General features: G+C 44.2%; 1 protein-coding gene across 1 annotated transcript in view; it reads right to left on the bottom strand.

Annotated features, from left to right (window-relative positions):
* LOC137371955 (inactive dipeptidyl peptidase 10-like) overlaps window positions 1–18,124 on the bottom strand; it is a 939,618-nt gene that overhangs the window by 39,227 nt on the left and 882,267 nt on the right. The window contains exons 19-20 of the mRNA XM_068035118.1: window positions 11,241–11,310; window positions 4,168–4,362 (exon numbers count right to left, since the gene is read on the bottom strand). Of these exons, the coding sequence (XP_067891219.1) occupies window positions 4,168–4,362; window positions 11,241–11,310 (265 nt within the window). The remainder of the gene's footprint in view (window positions 1–4,167; window positions 4,363–11,240; window positions 11,311–18,124) is intronic.

Genomic DNA, 18,124 nt, shown 5'->3' with positions numbered 1-18,124 from the left:
GAACGGAGCTGGAGCGAATAAATTGGAGTCAAAGGTTGGCAGGAAAAACGGTTGCTGAACAATGGGCTACCTTCAAAGAAGAGATAATTCGGCATATTCAAGGTATGTTCCCTCGAAGGGGAAAGGTAGGGGAAACAAATCCAGAGCTCCCTGGATGACAAAAGAGGTAGAGATTAAGATAAAGAAGAAAAAGTGTGCTTATGACAGATGCCAGGTAGAAAATACTATTGAGAACCAGGCTGAATATAGAAGGTCCAGAGGGGAAGTGAAATATCAAATAGGAGAAGCAAAGAGAGAGAGCATGAAAGAGACTGGCAGCTCGCATTAAAGGGAATTCCAAAGTTTTCTATATACATATACAAAGTAAAAGTGTGGTAAAAGGAGGAGTGGGGCCGATCAGGGACCATAAAGGGGATTTACAAACGGAGGTAGAGGGCATAGCTGAGGTATTAAATGAATACTTTGCACCTATCTTTCTAAGGAAGAAGATGCAACCCAGGAAATGGTGAAAAAGGAGGTAATTCAGACACTAGAAGGGTTTAAAATTGATAAAGAGAACATATCAGAAATTGGCTAGCTGAAAGAAGACAGAGGGTGGTGGTTGATGGCAAATGTTCATCCTGGAGTTTAGTTACTAGTGGTGTACCGCAAGGATCTGTTTTGGGGCCACTGCTGTTTGTCATTTTTATAAATGACCTGGAAGAGGGTGTAGAAGGGTGGGTTAGTAAATTTGCAGATGACACTAAGGTCGGTGGAGTTGTGGATAGTGCCGAAGGATGTTGTAGGGTACAGAGAGACATAGATAGGCTGCAGAGCTGGGCTGAGAGATGGCCAATGGAGTTTAATGCGGAAAAGTGTGAGGTGATTCACTTTGGAAGGAGTAACAGGAATGCAGAGTACTGGGCTAATGGGAAGATTCTTGGTAGTGTAGATGAACAGAGAGATCTTGGTGTCCAGGTGCATAAATCCCTGAAGGTTGCTAACCAGGTTAATAGGGCTGTTAAGAAGGCATATGGTGTGTTAGCTTTTATTAGTAGGGGGGTCGAGTTTCGGAGCCACGAGGTCATGCTGCAGCTGTACAAAACTCTGGTGAGACCACACCTGGAGTATTGCGTGCAGTTCTGGTCACCGCATTATAGGAAGGATGTGGAAGCTATGGAAAGGGTGCAGAGGAGATTTACTAGGATGTTGCCTGGTATGGAGGGAAGGTCTTACGAGGAAAGGCTGAGGGACTTGAGGTTGTTTTCGTTGGAGAGAAGGAGGAGGAGAGGTGACTTAATAGAGACATATAAGATAATCAGAGGGTTAGATAGGGTGGATAGTGAGAGTCTTTTTCCTCGGATGGTGATGGCAAACACGAGGGGACATAGCTTCAAGTTGAGGGGTGATAGATATAGGACAGATGTGAGAGGTAGTTTCTTTACTCAGAGAGTAGTAAGGGCGTGGAACGCCCTGCCTGCAGCAGTAGTAGATTCGCCAACTTTCAGGGCATTTAAGTGGACATTGGATAGACATATGGATGAAAATGGAATAGTGTAGGTCAGATGGTTTCACAGGTCGGCGCAACATCGAGGGCCGAAGGGCCTGTACTGCGCTGTAATGTTCTAATTCTAATTCTAATATTAAATAGGCTGTCTATACTTAAAGTGTATAAAGCACCAGGACCGGATGAGATGCATCGAAGGATACTGAGGGAAGTGAGAGTGGAAATCATGGAGGCACTGGCCATAATTTTACAGTCTTCCTTAGACTGGTGGGTGGTGCCAGAGGACTGGAGAATTGCAAACGTTACACCCTTGTTCAAAAAAGTGTAATGATAAGCCCAGCAACTACAGACCAGTCAGTTTAACTTCGATGGTGGGGAAACTTCTAGAAAGAATAATTCGGGACAAAATTGTCACATAGGCAAATATGGGTTAAAGAAAGCTAGTATGGATTTCATGAGGGAAAATCATGTTTAACTAATTTGCTGGAGGTTTTTGAGGAGGTAACAGAGAGGTTTGATGAGGGCAATGCTGTTGATGTGGTGTACATGGATTTTCAAAAGGCATTTGATACAGTGCCATACAACAGACTTGCGAGCAAGGTTATAGCTTATGGAATAAAATGAATGGTAGCGACATGGATATGGAATTGGCTGAGTGACAGGAAACAAACAGTAGTGGTTAATGGATGTTTTTCGGGCTGGAGGAAGGTTTTAGTGGAGTTCCCCAGAAGGTAGTGTTGGGTCCCTTGCTTTTCCTGATGCATATTAATGACCTAGACCTTAGTGTACATAGCACAATTTCAAAGTTTGCAGATGATGTGAAACTTGGAAGCATTGAGAACTGTGAGGAGGATGGTGTAGAACTCCAAAAAGGCATAGACTAATTGTTGGAATGGCCAGACAGGTAGCAGATGAAGTTCAATGCAGAGAAATATGAAGTGATTCATTTTGGTAGGATGAACATGGAGAGACAATATAGAATAAAGGGTACAATTCAAAAGGGGGTGCAGGAGCAGACGGACCTGGGTGTATATGTGCATCAGTCATTGAAGGTGGCAGGACAGGTTGAGAGAGCAGTTAATAAAACATACAGTATCCTTGGCTTTATTAATAGGGGCATAGAGTACAAGAGCAAGACAGTTATGTTGAACTTGTATAAAACATTAGTTCAGCCTCAGCTGGAGTATTGTGCCCAATTCTGGGTGCCGAACTTAAGGAAAGATGTGAGGGCATTGGAAAGAGCACAGAAAAGATTCACGAGAATGATTCCAGGGTTGAGGAACTTCATTTTTGAAGTTAGATTGCAGAAGTTAGGGCTGTTTTCCTTGGAGAAGCGAAGGCTCAGAGGTGATTTGATAGAGGTATTTAAAATCATATGGGGTCTGGACAGAGTAGCTAGAGAGAAACTATTCCCACTCATGAAAGGATCGAGAATGAGAGGGCACAGATTTAAAGTATTTAGTAGTAAGAGAAGCAAAAGTGACATGGTTAAGGTCTGGAATGCACTGCCTGAGAAAGTGGTAGAGGCAGGTTCAATTGAAGCATTCAAGAGGGAATTAGACTGTTACATGAGAAAGAAGAATGTGCAGGATTACGGAAAGAAGTCAGGGGAATTGAATTGAGTGAATTGCTCTTTCGGAGAGCTGGTGTAGTCACGACGGGCCAAATGGCCTCCTTCTGTGCTGTAATAATTCTGAGATTCTCGTAAAGGATGGTCTCATGCTAATGTTGAATTATATAATTTCAGCAGCCAATGAAAATGATGGTAGGTGGCCTAGTAGTAGAAGTTCATTGCAGGATCCCTGGTAGTCTAGTGGCACAAGACTCCAGTGTTAGTAACATAGTTAGTAAAATTATGCAACTCAAAATAGTAGCTTAACTTCGGACATTGGATTTGACTTTGCAAAGAGCCAAATTTTGGCCTGTAGAAAACATAAAACTGAAGTCAATTTTCAGTCCTAGTAATAATGGGTTTGTTAATCTATTTTAGCAAAATTAAAAGCAACGATGGATATATTCCAAAATAGAACTTTGTTTAAACAGTGCCTGACCTATTTCTGAAGCATATGGCTCTGAAGTAACATTTGCAATCCTGGAGGATAAGTTTTGCCAGTGCCATATTAATTTTAAGATGGGCAGGGGGAGAAATTTCACTGTAGTGAAAATTCCTGACTTCTCTTAATTAAGGACAATAAAGTTAGCATGGTGAGATGGAGTGGAAAAGGCAAAAGAGATAATAGGGATATCAAAGAACTTGTTCTCTAAATGGGTAACTCAAAATTACACTTCATTCAACATTAATAACATATGTTTTTCATAGACTTAAGCCAACTTCCTCTTCGATGAAATGCCACATAATCAATTGCAACTATACTGGAATTCAATCCTTTCAAACAAAAAAGATATATATGCAAATACATTTTTGGTTGAAACGAGCATTGAACTTAAAGTGTAAATAAAAGGAAAATGTTTTGTAAAGCAGGCAATGCAATGACATAAATTATATCAAATCACATCACCCCTTCACTTATGCACATTGTAAGAAAAATGACTCCTTTTACACTTCTCCATGCTTCAACAGATAAAGATTTGCTGAATGCTTCTTTAATAAAGACAGTGACTAATTAAAGGAAGAAAAACAAATCTAATAGTGCAAATCTAACAAATGTTTAAATACATACTGCACTGCTGTAATTTGGTCTTTGACTTCCACAGTCCCCAACCTTCGATGGATATCTTGCAGAATTTTAAGCCCTTGAAAACCACTCCCCCGGCCATCAAAGCGAGCAAGGATGACATTATCAGAGCTGACAAGTACTGAATCCCAGTCAATCCAAAACTTATCAGTAACCAACTGGCTCCCTGGGGCTCCGTCACTGCAAATACCAATACAACAAAGGTAATTATTATCGACAATCCTTCACTGCATTTAGCTTCTTACGTAAAACATTAAGATTTGAAACCCCAGAAAGATGCCATAGCTGTGCATTATTGTTTCCTTGTAAGCAACTTAGATCATTATATTATTTTAGGTCATATAAAGTCGGTGCCAATATTTTGATAGCCAGGCAAAGAATATTTCTATCTACCTTAATCGCAAATGGTTCAGTATGTGCCTCAGTGGAATAAATTATTTTCTACCTGAGATCACTGTTCAGGTCATACTGTAACCCTGTTTACATTACAGCCATAAATTTTGATTTGTCTGCAGCTTAGAACTGTTCTACAAATGCACCAATAAAATGGAGGAAAGTTATCAACTTATATTGATGTCAGTTAGTTTCATATCTACCAGTCAAGAGGAACAGTTCCCAAACAGTTATGTTTGAAACTATTTTTGAGAGGCCCAGAGCAACCTTTAGGCTCCACAAGAATAATCTAGGGAACTGTCACTCGGGCTTCCCTCCCTCCACTGACCTCCCACAATCTTGACAATCATCCCTCTCCCCTTCTGGAGTCCGAGCATACCTGCTCAGGGACATGCAGCTCACCGGTGGGAAGTTGATGAAGCTCGACCCTCAAAATGGACCAGGCCACCTGGTGGAGGGATGGGGTGACTGACTGCCTGATTGTCAAAGTTGTTCATATTGGGGTAAATTTTAACTTTCACCAGCGGGAGGTAAACTCGACAATGTGGATAGGTATCATCTGTGGTTCAGTGACAGCACTCTTGCCTCTGAGTCAGAAATTTGTGCATTCAAATTCCCCTCCAGAGTCTTGAACACCAAATCTAGGCTGACACTCCAATGTAGTACTGAGTGTGTGCTCCACTGTTGGAAAGACTGTCTTTTGGGTTAAACTGTATTCCTAGGACCTGTTTGCTCTCTCAGCTGGACGTAAAAGATCCCATAGCACTACTTTGAAGAAAAGCAGTGGCGTTCCTCTCAGTGTGCAGGACAATATTTATCCCTCAACCTCAACATTCACGAAAAAAACACAGATTATCTAGTCATCTCATTGCAGTTTGTGGAACCTTGTTGTGCGCAAATTGGCTTTCCCATTTCCCTTCATTACACTTCAAAAGTACTGAATTGGCTGTTATGAAAATGCTTCCATTTTAAAATTTTTTTTGAGGACTCGTGTTTTAGAATTGTGGAGATGGACTCACTGGAGGACTGAAATGATTCCATAGATGCTGGACTTTTTTTTTCCAAAAAGAGTCACTGAAAGGACACTTTGGATTTTTAAAAAAATCAATTACTGGAAGAGTCAAGAAGTGCTAAATAAACATCAGAAGCCTTGCTGGCTATTGGAGATGTTTACAGAGAAGCCACATGCCTCTGTTTATGGTTGTCAGGAGGTTTTGACTTAGGGTGTGGACTGTTACGAATGTCAGTTTGGGGTAAGCCTGCTAAGAGAGAAGCACCCAACTCAGTTTTTCTCCACCTCTCTGAGAAATCCTGCAAAATCCAGTGTTTGATAGCTAAAACCCCCTGATGTCGCATTTCACCCGAGAAGCTCCTGGAAAGCCTGCCAGATTAATTCTTGACACCGCCTGAAAAGAACTATTCCAGAAAAGATCCCAGTGACCCATCTACGTGTACCCAGATGCCAGACTGTATGCCATCTGGAACATAACATACCTTACCTGTTTTCTTCAAGAATTAACAAGTACTTTGGCCAAAACATCTTTATTTTTCCTTTAACCTGGGTGTGTGTGTGTGCGTGTTGGGTATTAGACGGGAATGTATATATTTAGTGCCATATTTCAAACTGTGTTAAAGATTTGCATCTTTATTGGCTAAGTCTTGTTTTATAATAAATGAATACTTTTATTGTTTATTAAAGAAACCTAGTTGGTGGATTTTATCCTGAAATAAAAAGAATATATAATTGGCTGTATCGGTAACTGGGTACACATTTAAATATATGTTGTGACCTGTGGAGAAGTGGAACTAGAGAAAGACAGTGCACTCCTCCCGCATTGGCCGTAACACTGTGAAGTGCTTTGGGACATCCCTTTGCAAGGTGTTATTATAAATACATGTTCTTTCTTCCTTTCATTACGTACCCTGCTCGATTTGGTCATAGCCTCCCTGGTGAGCCTGAGGTTCTTCAAGTACTATTTCTTCACTGTGTCCAGGTAACGACTGTTGTGAGATGTTTAATGCACAGAGAGTACTTACTGTAAGTCACCTTTCACTTGTGCCTCTGTGCTCTTAGTTTTTGCTGCTCCTCTTTGCTTCAATATATCAACAAATGCCAACTGCACCTTTCTTTCTGACTGGAAACTTTTCTGCACTATTTATTTTTCTCAGTGCTGTGATGATACTTTATAATATTCTATTTAAAATGCCAGGTCTCACGTGAAGAAAAATATTCACCTTTTGTTATGACTTTGCAGCCACAGAATGCAACTCGAGTTTACATTGATGACTAAAGTTAGAAATTTACCCAAATATTATGGGACAGTTTTCCCTATTATTGAGTAAAATTATACCAAATTTGAAAACTGCTGCTTGCATTGGTGGAAACCTGATACAGTGACATTAATGGCATTTTCTGTTTAAATCTAATACTATCAGAACAAATTCTGCCTTTCGAGATAGCAGAAACATTACTTTCACTGGTCTGCAACTACTCTACCATACCTGCTCTACATTGCACTATAATCATACACTACACCAGCTGATCTTTATGCTAATATTTAGATATCTATCATCTTTATTAACACAATGCCCTCGATTTTGTGGCCAGTGGTGAATGAACAGCACCCTCTCCAAAAGGATCGGGAACCTGTGTGAATAGGGCAAGAAACTGTGCATCTCCTTAACAAACCAGATTGGGTCTGGATTTTGCAGTGGTAATGATGGTGGAACTGTCAGCGTTCAGCATCCTTACTCCACTGAAACTGACAGCAACTTTGGGAGTCCGCACTTGCACAGAATAACTTGGAAATTCATAAACTGCTGTCAGTAATTCTATGCTCCTCCAGAGGGTGCTGTTGAGTTCCACCTAGAGTGCAATCCCTAAGCAATCAATGAACTGACGAAACTTGCACTTTTACGTTGCTGGTCTCGCTGTAAGACCCTTAAAAAAGTTACACCTAGTTTAATGAGCTTTAACTGGACTTTTAATAATGTACTAACTTTGATAAGTACTGGTAAACACTCTCACTGGCCCTGAAAAGCTAATTTTATATTTGTGGAATATCAGGGCGGCACAGTGTCGGTGGTTAGCACCGCAGCCTCACAGCTCCAGGGACCCGGGTTCGATTCTGGGTACTGCCTGTGCGGAGTTTGCAAGTTCTCCCTGTGTCTGCGTGGGTTTTCGCCGGGTGCTCCGGTTTCCTCCCACATCCAAAGACTTGCAGGTGATAGGTAAATTGGCCGTTGTAAATTGCCCCTAGTGTAGGAAGGTGATAGGAAATATGGGATTACTGTAGGGTTAGTATAAATGGGTGGTTGTTGGTCGGCACAGATTCGGTGGGCCGAAGGGCCTGTTTCAGTGCTGTATCTCTGAATAATAAAAAATACAAAATTTCACATATTAACAAGTTTTGAAAGTATGTTTTTCCTTATTTTAGCTTCTATCTTAATCCAATCATAATCATTTATTTTTTGATCTGAAAAGTTAAATTAAAAGTGAAGGGTAGTAATTGCTTTTAACTTCCTGCTTTGCTGTCTGTGGGAATACTTCAATGTGATTCACTTCTTACCTGCTTGTTGACATCACTGCTGTTGGATGCCTGGAGATCCCTGAGACTCGATGCCAGATTTAAACCGTGTTACGGCCACGTGGTATGACGTGGGTGGTTCCCACTGCTCAACTCCCCACCTGACCGCAGCAAGTGTAGCTGTATTAGAGTTTAGCCCCTTGATGTTTTATTTTTCAAATAAACAGACAGAGACAGGTTTTCTTGTAGGTTTTAAAAACACAAAGTCAATTGCATATTGATCAAGACGACTTATCTTGAAATTGCCGCAATCGCATCCACTCATGCATTCGCACGTGCGGGCATACACACACACACGCACTTACACATAAGAAACAGATAGAGAAGGGATGGAGGAAGGTGATTTTTGGTGTGGGGAAAGGTTACGATTAACCTGTTAAATTCTCTTGAGAATCAAGTTCTAGATAGATATAGGCCTGAGATGATTGCAGATTTCTCTCTTGATTGAAGGTTCTGTTGAAGATGATGGGTTACTTCTAGCTGTATACTGTAGATGTTGGATTTTTTTCAGCAGGACACTGTGCTTCCTGGCTTGGCTGGAACTCAAGCTGTTACAAGTAGCTTCACCTACCGGGCCAGCCTCATTCTCTCTCTGGCTGTCTTTTTTTTTAAGGTAAAACAGTGACACCTCTCACCTCTTGGTGGGAGACATTTTCGTCTGTTCCCCATGGTGATTGCACAATGGCCTAGGATGTGGCTACTTCACACCTCTTTTGTTTCAGAAGACGACATTCAATTCTGGAATGTTTTAGGATAGCTGTAAGATGGGATCCATATTTGTCCTTTGTCTTTGTCAGACTGTTTGAATACACAAAAGACCAACCCCCTTTTCTTTGGTGGCCATTTTGGACCATAGTTCACTTTTAAAAGTAAGGGTTCATTTTTTAAAGACAAAGAACATTTTTCATAACTCTTCAGAGTTAGTCCATGATTGTTGTCTCATTGCACTTCTGGTGTGCGTGACACCGCCCCCATGGGTAAAGGGAAAAACCACACAGCAGAGATCGCTAAATCTTTGTGGGCAGCTTTCTTAGAGGTCAGCGGTGAGCACCCTTGTTCTGACGGTGACTGCAAAATCCAAGCTATTGAAGAATCCTTACTAAACCAGGAAGTGTAAGTTAAAATGTAAAATCATGTAGGCGGCACAGTGGCGCAGTGGTTAGCACCGCAGCCTCACAGCTCCAGCGACCTGGGGTCAGTTCTGGGTACTGCCTGTGCGGAGTTTGCAAGTTCTCCCTGTGACCGCGTGGGTTTCCGTCGGGTGCTCCGGTTTCCTCCCACAGCCAAAGACTTACAGATTGATAGGTAAATTGGCCATGGTAAAGTGCCCCTAGTGTAGGTAGGGGAATTGAGGGAAGGTGGGGATGTGGTAGGGAATATGGGATTAATGTAGGATTAGTATAAATGAGTGGTTGATGGTCGGCACAGACTCGGTGGGCCCAAGGGCCTGTTTCAGTGCTGTATGACTGTACAAAAAAAAAATGAAGAAAGGGAAAGAAAAATGGGATTAAGAGAGAAATATAAAAGAGATAGAAATAATAAGTAAGCTTTTATTTAAATTTTTTAATTTTTAAAACTCCACAACAATAATTAAAATCTGAAGGAATGAGCTCCACACTTGTCGGTCCTGAGAAGTTGTTTGGCAGTAATTAAGACTTACCAATGTCATGAAAATTTCACTTAGACTTAAATGGACAAGGCCTAATTTTTTCTGGTGCATTTAGAAGGTATGTGGTGGATAAGTACCCCAACCTTATGCCATTGCATGCATGTAAGTGCCAAGTCTCTCAGCACAGTACTAGTGTAGCAAAGCTTCTGGAGGAGCAGGGCAACTCAGACAGCAACTTCTGATTTGCATGATTAATTGTATATGTGCCTTCACTGGAAGTTGCTGTCAGATTTACTCCTTAATAACGATGAACACGGAGAGCCTCCCTATTATTCTTAATGCAAAAATTGAGCAAAAATATTGTTTGCAGCAGATTTTAAAAAATAGAATTAAAAAGCTACATGGAGGCAAAATCAAATGAATTACAAAATTATGGAATGCTCTGCTGTGACAAATCACTAGCTTTATGAACGACTTTGAATAAGAACATAACAAGCTAAATTACTCTTTCTTCTGCTTTTTAGTAATTCCTTATACAGTTTTTTTGACAGCAGGATTGTTTAAGCAGTTGGCACTTCCTTCCAACATTCCACCTGCCGTTATATACAAACATTTCACTTAGATTAGCAAACATTGGGATGTCAAGCTCATAGGGCTGAATTCTCCCAGCTCGCTGGGAAAATGGCAGGGAAAGGCATCGGAAGGTGAGCCTGACATCTTCCCACTGCCATGCCATATTGCCAACAGCAGGAAAGTTGGCGGCTTAGCCGCCCACTGAGTGGCCAATTGAACCATGCAAGTGGCCAGTTAAGGGCTACTTCACTCCTCCGCAGGCATTTTGTCCACATTGGAAGGGCGCGCTGCTGTGTGGGGAGGCCGTCCATCGAAACCTGGTGGCCTCCCAGCATGTTCTGGTGGGGGAACTCCATTATAGGCACTCCATGGCTCACGGAGGAGCACCCCCCCCTCCCCAAGTGGCAATGACTGCCTTCGTGGCAACGTGCCACTGATGCTCCATGACCATTGCACCACCAGCCCCCGCCCCCCACAATTGCCAGAGCCTAGCTGCCTGGCTCCAGCTTCCCCAACCTACTTCAACTCTCTTCAAGTGCGCCCCGTCATTGAGGCACCCTCTCCCTGGAGCTTCACTCTCAGCGATGGCCACCCGAGCAGTGCTGAGACTGCTGAGCTGCCGGTCCTCTGATTGGGCTAGCAGTTCTTGGGGGTGGGGCACTATCCTTAATTGGACAGCAGCCTGCTGATTGGCTGCCGCTGGCAATTTGCCATTCTGGGTCCTGCTGCCCACCGAAGCAGGGTCGCCTCCCGCTATCAGCCCGAGCAGTTGAATTGCCGGTACATGGGAAAATTCAGCCCATAGTATTTAAGAGTGAAATTAGCATTGTGCTCCTATAACTTAATGATCTAATTGTCAGCAGCAAGTTTGGATCTTAAATAACAGGATTACTTACACAACCAGCAGAACAGGATATTGATTGTTTTCATCAAAGCCCTCAGGACATGACAATTGCAGAGTGAGTTCTAAGAACAAAAGGCACAAGCAGTGTTCAGAGTTATTGTTTCACAGTGAATTTTAAACTGTATACAATCACATTTGTGTTTGACTAATATTCATGAAATCTGAAACAAATTTCTTCATGATGCACATAACTTTACAACTTTTTACAAATGCAGACAATGTGGTAGTAGGAATTGGCAATGGAAAAACATTTAAAAACATATTATTAGTCATTATAAAAAGAACGTTATACACTGCAATTTTATCTTTCCTGACATGAGTTTTCCCTGTGTCATGATGATTGCAAATTAAATGAGAGCCATCTGTGGCTGAGGTCACCGTAATGGAAATGCTGTTATTGAGTAAAATGGGGAAAATTGGATTAAGAAAAATGATTTGTGTTTCCCGTTATCCAAGAGATATTTGCTTGTCAGCAAATAAGAATGTGCTTCGATCTCTGGCTAACATTTTGCATCTACCAGGAATACCTGTAACATAAGGTCCTATGTTCCATTTGGCATATGCCAAGTATTATTTACGTTAACCCAGATATCATTTAGAGCTGCCATTTACGCATAAGAGTCATTTTGGAAGCCTCTTTCCTTGAGCTGTGTCAGTATGACTTATTTTTCAGAGAGGAATGGCATCCTGGATTTGATTTGTTGGAGATCACTGAACTCCACAGCTAACTTTCCCTTTTTAGTGGGACTAAAGTAAAGCTACACTGAGAAGTCCAATCTGTACAATAAAGATATAAATTCATTTTTATATTTGCACTGAAGAACAAATAAAACCCAATTTATATTTGCATGAAAAACGATACTGCAGAAAGAACAAAAAAAAGTCCTTAGCAATTACAGATAACTGCCCATCAAACGAGTTAATGAGGTGAAACATTTGTTTGCTCGCCAAAGATGATCTACATTTCAGATAAATACCAGCTGAATATCTTGCTACTATCTGTCTGAATGGTGTTCGGTGTTGGGGATGCTGCTAATGATGTTATGGAGTTGTTCATAGAACTGGTCTTTAGCTTCAGGTGCGGAACAGAGTGTTGGAGCATAGATGCTGAGTAGGTGTACTGGACCAGAGGTGGTGAGCAGTCGGATGGACAGTATGCGTTCCGAGCCATTTGAGGGAGGCTCTATCATGCTGAGCAAGGAGTTTCTGATGGCGAAGCCCACTCCATGCTGTCTTGGTTCTTCAGGATCCCTGCCCTGCCAGAAGAAGGTGTAGTCTTGCTCTGCTAGAGAGCCACTCGCGGGGAGGCGAGTCTCCTGAAGTGCTGCAATGTCCACATTGAGTCTACTGAGCTCGTTGTTAATGATGGCGGTCTTCCGAGAATCGTTGATTTGTGTAAGGTCTTCCGACAGGCCAGGACACATAGTTCTGACGTTCCAGCTTGCAAAGCGAAGGGCTGGTACCTTCTTTCCTTTTTTCATGTTGTTTGGTGCGGTGTATCAGTCCACCTTTCGGGCAATGACCCTGAGCTCCAAGCACCCATTGAAGCAGGCAGACTGTGGCGGGACAGAACCTTATTGACCGGGGGCTGCCCGGTTTGAGGCGGGCGGTAGCTGTCCAGTGAGGTGCAATGACCTCTCCCACCGACAAAGGCAACCCGTGGCGCCCAGTTTCTACGCCAATTTATCTGGACTTATAACCCGTAACTGCTGCCTTCCGTGTTGTTTCAGTCGCTGTGAGGCAACTATGGAGTGACCTCTCCATGGCGCATGCCTGGGCAAATTTATGGAGGTTGAGAGTTGCCCAGTCGTCAAAACCCCCCTCTCGGCCTTTCTGGTGGGGTCCAAAGGAGTGCAGGACACGACGTTTGGCACCAGTATGGCTGCAGGAACTGCCGGAAACATGCCAAAGGTGACACATGACCGCCTACGGGGTTCCGCTCCGGATTTTCTGTTAGGGTTTACTCCCTTAGCCTTGGTCTCTCCCGAGACGCCCACAAGGCAGTGGGGTTGTTGGGGCCCCTACACAGGTGTAGGATGGTGCCGGTGGGAGGAGGGGATGCAAGGGGGAGGGGTAGAGGGAGGGGGTGGGGGGGGGGGGTGCAGGGGAAGGGGGTGCGGGGTGAAGATGGTGCGAGGGGGGGGCGGGCTGGGACGGGGTTGTGAGGGGGTGAGCTGAGAGGGTGGAGCAGGGAAGGGGACGGGGGTGGGGGGGGGTGGAAGGGGGGTAAAGGGGGGGGGGAGGGGGGGTGGAATCTGGTGCAGGTAATAAGCCATTTCCTCAGTGCCCACCATCGACGTCCGGAAAGCTCATCCACGTCCTTCGGGAGGTGAAGCATCATTTGGCAGACTTAGAGGTGATTACATTTGCTAAGGGTTTTTTTTTTTGCAGTGGTTTAAATAAAGGCATGCAGCATTGCCGACAGTGCGCTGCAGATGCTCTCCGAGCCATCTCCAGCGGGCGCTTTGAAGTTGCGGCCGGGGGGGCCGTTCGTGGATGTTTTGGGTGTTCGGGGCACCTTTTCACAGGACTTCTCTCGGGTCCCGCAGCTCCTTCTTCACCTCAATGGACTTACCGCATGCCGTGGCTGCAGACACTCTGGACTGTGAAGACAGCAGGATCGGAGATTGAAGTATCGGCAGCTGTGCTCGTCAGTTACATCACCACCTCTGGTCCAGTACACCTACTCAGCATCTATGCTCCAACACTCTGTTCCGCACCTGAAGCTAAAGACCAGTTCTATGAACAACTCCATAACATCATTAGCAGCATCCCCAACACCGAACACCTATTCCTGCTGGGGGACTTTAATGCCAGGGTTGGGGCCGACCATGACTCATGGCCCTCCTGCCTTGGGCGCTATGGCGTTGGAAGGATGAATGAGAACGGGCAGAGACTGCTTGAGTTGTGTACCTATCATAACCTCTGCATCACCAACTCGTTCTTTCACACTAAACCCTGTCACCAGGTTTCATGGAGGCACCCAAGATCACGTCGTTGGCACCAGCTAGACCTCATTGTCACAAGGCGAGCCGCCTTAAACAGTGTTCAAATCACACGCAGCTTCCACAGTGCGGACTGCGACACCGACCACTCCCTGGTGTGCAGCAAGGTTAGACTCAGACCAAAGAAGTTGCATCATTCCAAGCAGAAGGGCCACCCGCGCATCAACACGAGCAGAATTTCTCACCCACAGCTGTTACAAAAATTTCTACATTCACTTGTAACAGCCCTTCAAAACACTCCCACAGGGGATGCTGAGACCAAGTGGGCCCACATCAGAGACGCCATCTATGAGTCAGCTTTGACCACCTACGGCAAAAGTGCGAAGAGAAATGCAGACTGGTTTCAATCTCATAATGAAGAGCTGGAACCTGTCATAGCCGCTAAGCGCATTGCACTTTTGAACTACAAGAAAGCCCCCAGCGATTTAACATCCGCAGCACTTAAAGCAGCCAGAAGTACTGCACAAAGAACAGCTAGGCGTTGCGCAAACGACTACTGGCAACACCTATGCAGTCATATTCAGCTGGCCTCAGACACCGGAAACATCAGAGGAATGTATGATGGCATGAAGAGAGCTCTTGGGCCAACCATCAAGAAGATCACCCCCCTCAAATCTAAATCGGGGGACATAATCACTGACCAACGCAAACAGATGGACCGCTGGGTTGAGCACTACCTAGAACTGTACTCCAGGGAGAATGCTGTCACTGAGACTGCCCTCAATGCAGCCCAGCCTCTACCAGTCATGGATGAGCTGGACATACAGCCAACCAAATCGGAACTCAGTGATGCCATTGATTCCCTAGCCAGCGGAAAAGCCCCTGGGAAGGACAGCATTACCCCTGAAATAATCAAGAGTGCCAAGCCTGCTATACTCTCAGCACTACATGAACTGCTATGCCTGTGCTGGGACGAGGGAGCAGTACCCCAGGACATGCGCGATGCCAACATCATCACCCTCTATAAAAACAAAGGTGACCGCGGTGACTGCAACAACTACCGTGGAATCTCCCTGCTCAGCATAGTGGGGAAAGTCTTTGCTCGAGTCGCTCTGAACAGGCTCCAGAAGCTGGCCGAGCGCGTCTACCCTGAGGCACAGTGTGGCTTTCGTGCAGAGAGATCGACTATTGACATGCTGTTCTCCCTTCGTCAGATATAGGAGAAATGCCGTGAACAACAGATGCCCCTCTACATTGCTTTCATTGATCTCACCAAAGCCTTTGACCTCGTCAGCAGACGTGGTCTCTTCAGACTACTAGAAAAGATCGGATGTCCACCAAAGCTACTAAGTATCATCACCTCATTCCATGACAATATGAAAGGCACAATTCAACATGGTGGCTCCTCATCAGAGCCCTTTCCTATCCTGAGTGGTGTGAAACAGGGCTGTGTTCTCGCACCCACACTTTTTGGGATTTTCTTCTCCCTGCTGCTTTCACATGCGTTCAAATCCTCTGAAGAAGGAATTTTCCTCCACACAAGATCAGGGGGCAGGTTGTTCAACCTTGCCCGTCTAAGAGCGAAGTCCAAATTACGGAAAGTCCTCATCAGAGAACTCCTCTTTGCTGACGATGCTGCTTTAACATCTCACACTGAAGAATGCCTGCAGAGTCTCATCGACAGGTTTGCGTCTGCCTGCAATGAATTTGGCCTAACCATCAGCCTCAAGAAAACGAACATCATGGGGCAGGATGTCAGAAATGCTCCATCCATCAATATTGGCGACCACGCTCTGGAAGTGGTTCAAGAGTTCACCTACCTAGGCTCAACTATCACCAGTAACCTGTCTCTAGATGCAGAAATCAACAAGCGCATGGGTAAGGCTTCCACTGCTATGTCCAGACTGGCCAAGAGAGTGTGGGAAAATGGCGCACTGACACGGAACACAAAAGTCCGAGTGTATCAGGCCTGTGTCCTCAGTACCTTGCTCTACGGCAGCGAGGCCTGGACAACGTATGCCAGCCAAGAGCGACGTCTCAATTCATTCCATCTTCGCTGCCTTCGGAGAATACTTGGCATCAGGTGGCAGGACTATATCTCCAACACAGAAGTCCTTGAAGCGGCCAACACCCCCAGCTTATACACACTACTGAGTCAGCGGCGCTTGAGATGGCTTGGCCATGTGAGCCGCATGGAAGATGGCAGGATCCCCAAAGACACATTGTACAGCGAGCTCGCCACTGGTATCAGACCCACCGGCCGTCCATGTCTCCGTTATAAAGACGTCTGCAAACGCGACATGAAATCGTGTGACATTGATCACAAGTCGTGGGAGTCAGTTGCCAGCATTCGCCAGAGCTGGCGGGCAGCCATAAAGACAGGGCTAAATTGTGGCGAGTCGAAGAGACTTAGTAGTTGGCAGGAAAAAAGACAGAGGCGCAAGGGGAGAGCCAACTGTGCAACAGCCCCAACAAAGAAATTTCTCTGCAGCACCTGTGGAAGAGCCTGTCACTCCAGAATTGGCCTTTATAGCCACTCCAGGCGCTGCTTCACAAACCACTGACCACCTCCAGGCGCGTATCCATTGTCTCTCGAGATAAGGAGGCCCAAAAGAATCTGTCTGAATGTTGTAATTGGCTAATCTGTAAAAGCATGGAATTAATGTAGAGGTGAAACTATACAATTCATCTGCTCTATTCTCCCAGCAGCTGCTGATAGTGTTATTTAGCTTTACATTTCTCTACACAGAATATGGAAACTGAATTCCCGACCAATCATGATAATTCCCAGAGAGCAGCTTATATTACTTATGATTTTGAATTAAATTATGGAATCAAAATAGGGGCAAGTTCATAGAAATCAAAGTCATAAAAGAAAGGCTTTTGCTGCAACAAGGCTGTAAAGACTTTCTCTGGAACAGATTCAAAAGCTTGTTCACTGCAAATGGGTTTCTAATTTTGATATGCATTGTGCACGAAAAAAAATCTCTACATAATTGAGAAAGCAAATATCACTCTGGATGCAGTATCAGAAACATGACTTTTCATTTAACTTTTATTCAATTCAGTTCTAACTGATTTCCTGTCAGGTATTATTGTATGTTAAAACACATATCCACTTAAAAAGCTAAACACAGATAGGGAGAATAAAATATGTGGTGCAGTTTTCCAGTGAAACATAAAACTTGGATTAAGATGGAATAAACCTAACCAAAATGGATGTTTTGCTAGTCAAAGTTTTTAAAAAATCAATTGCATTGAACAGCATAACACAATGACTCAATCTTTACTCTTTAATGGCTACTGTTCAAAAATTCGATTTCTCTAAGCAAACGTTACACAGCAAATTACATGTACAATGGCAGATCTTGTTCCAGTTCATGTCCTATTTGAACCTTTATTCATTTTTGGGGAGATGGTCGTAAAAATTTACAAAAATATCTGATGGTTGGCATCCTTCCATTTATGAAAGATGATGGACACGCAGCAAACAATCTATTTAAGTGGGGTGTCCTCTATTGGTGCACCTTTGCTGATGGCTGTGAAGGCCAATCCTTGAGAGGCAGGATCTAACACAAGAGCTTCACGTGAAGCTGCCAAGCGACGGTGAGTTGTTGTTTTGGACATTGGCATCTGTTGCCAAGCTGCTGTTGCAACTGGTTGTGGTGATCGTGCACACGAGTCCACAGGATGTGTTGCCATTTCCCTCTTTCACCATCTCGTGACTCCCATGTGCGACAGTTGACATTTTGGGCCTTCATGTCACGCTTTGCAAGCGTCCTTGAAGCGGAGTTTTGGGTGGCCCACTGGTCGGCTGGCCCCAGCTACCTCACCATACATAAGGTTCTTGGGTATGGGACCGTCTTCCATCCTGCGCACATGTCTGATCCACCAAAGCCACATCTGTTTGATTCGTGTAAACACACTTAAG

Source organism: Heterodontus francisci, chromosome 7, assembly GCF_036365525.1.
Source record: "Heterodontus francisci isolate sHetFra1 chromosome 7, sHetFra1.hap1, whole genome shotgun sequence".
Lineage (NCBI taxonomy): Eukaryota > Metazoa > Chordata > Chondrichthyes > Heterodontiformes > Heterodontidae > Heterodontus > Heterodontus francisci.
Note: the sequence above shows the minus strand (reverse complement) of the source record. Positions and strands in the feature narration are given on the sequence as shown.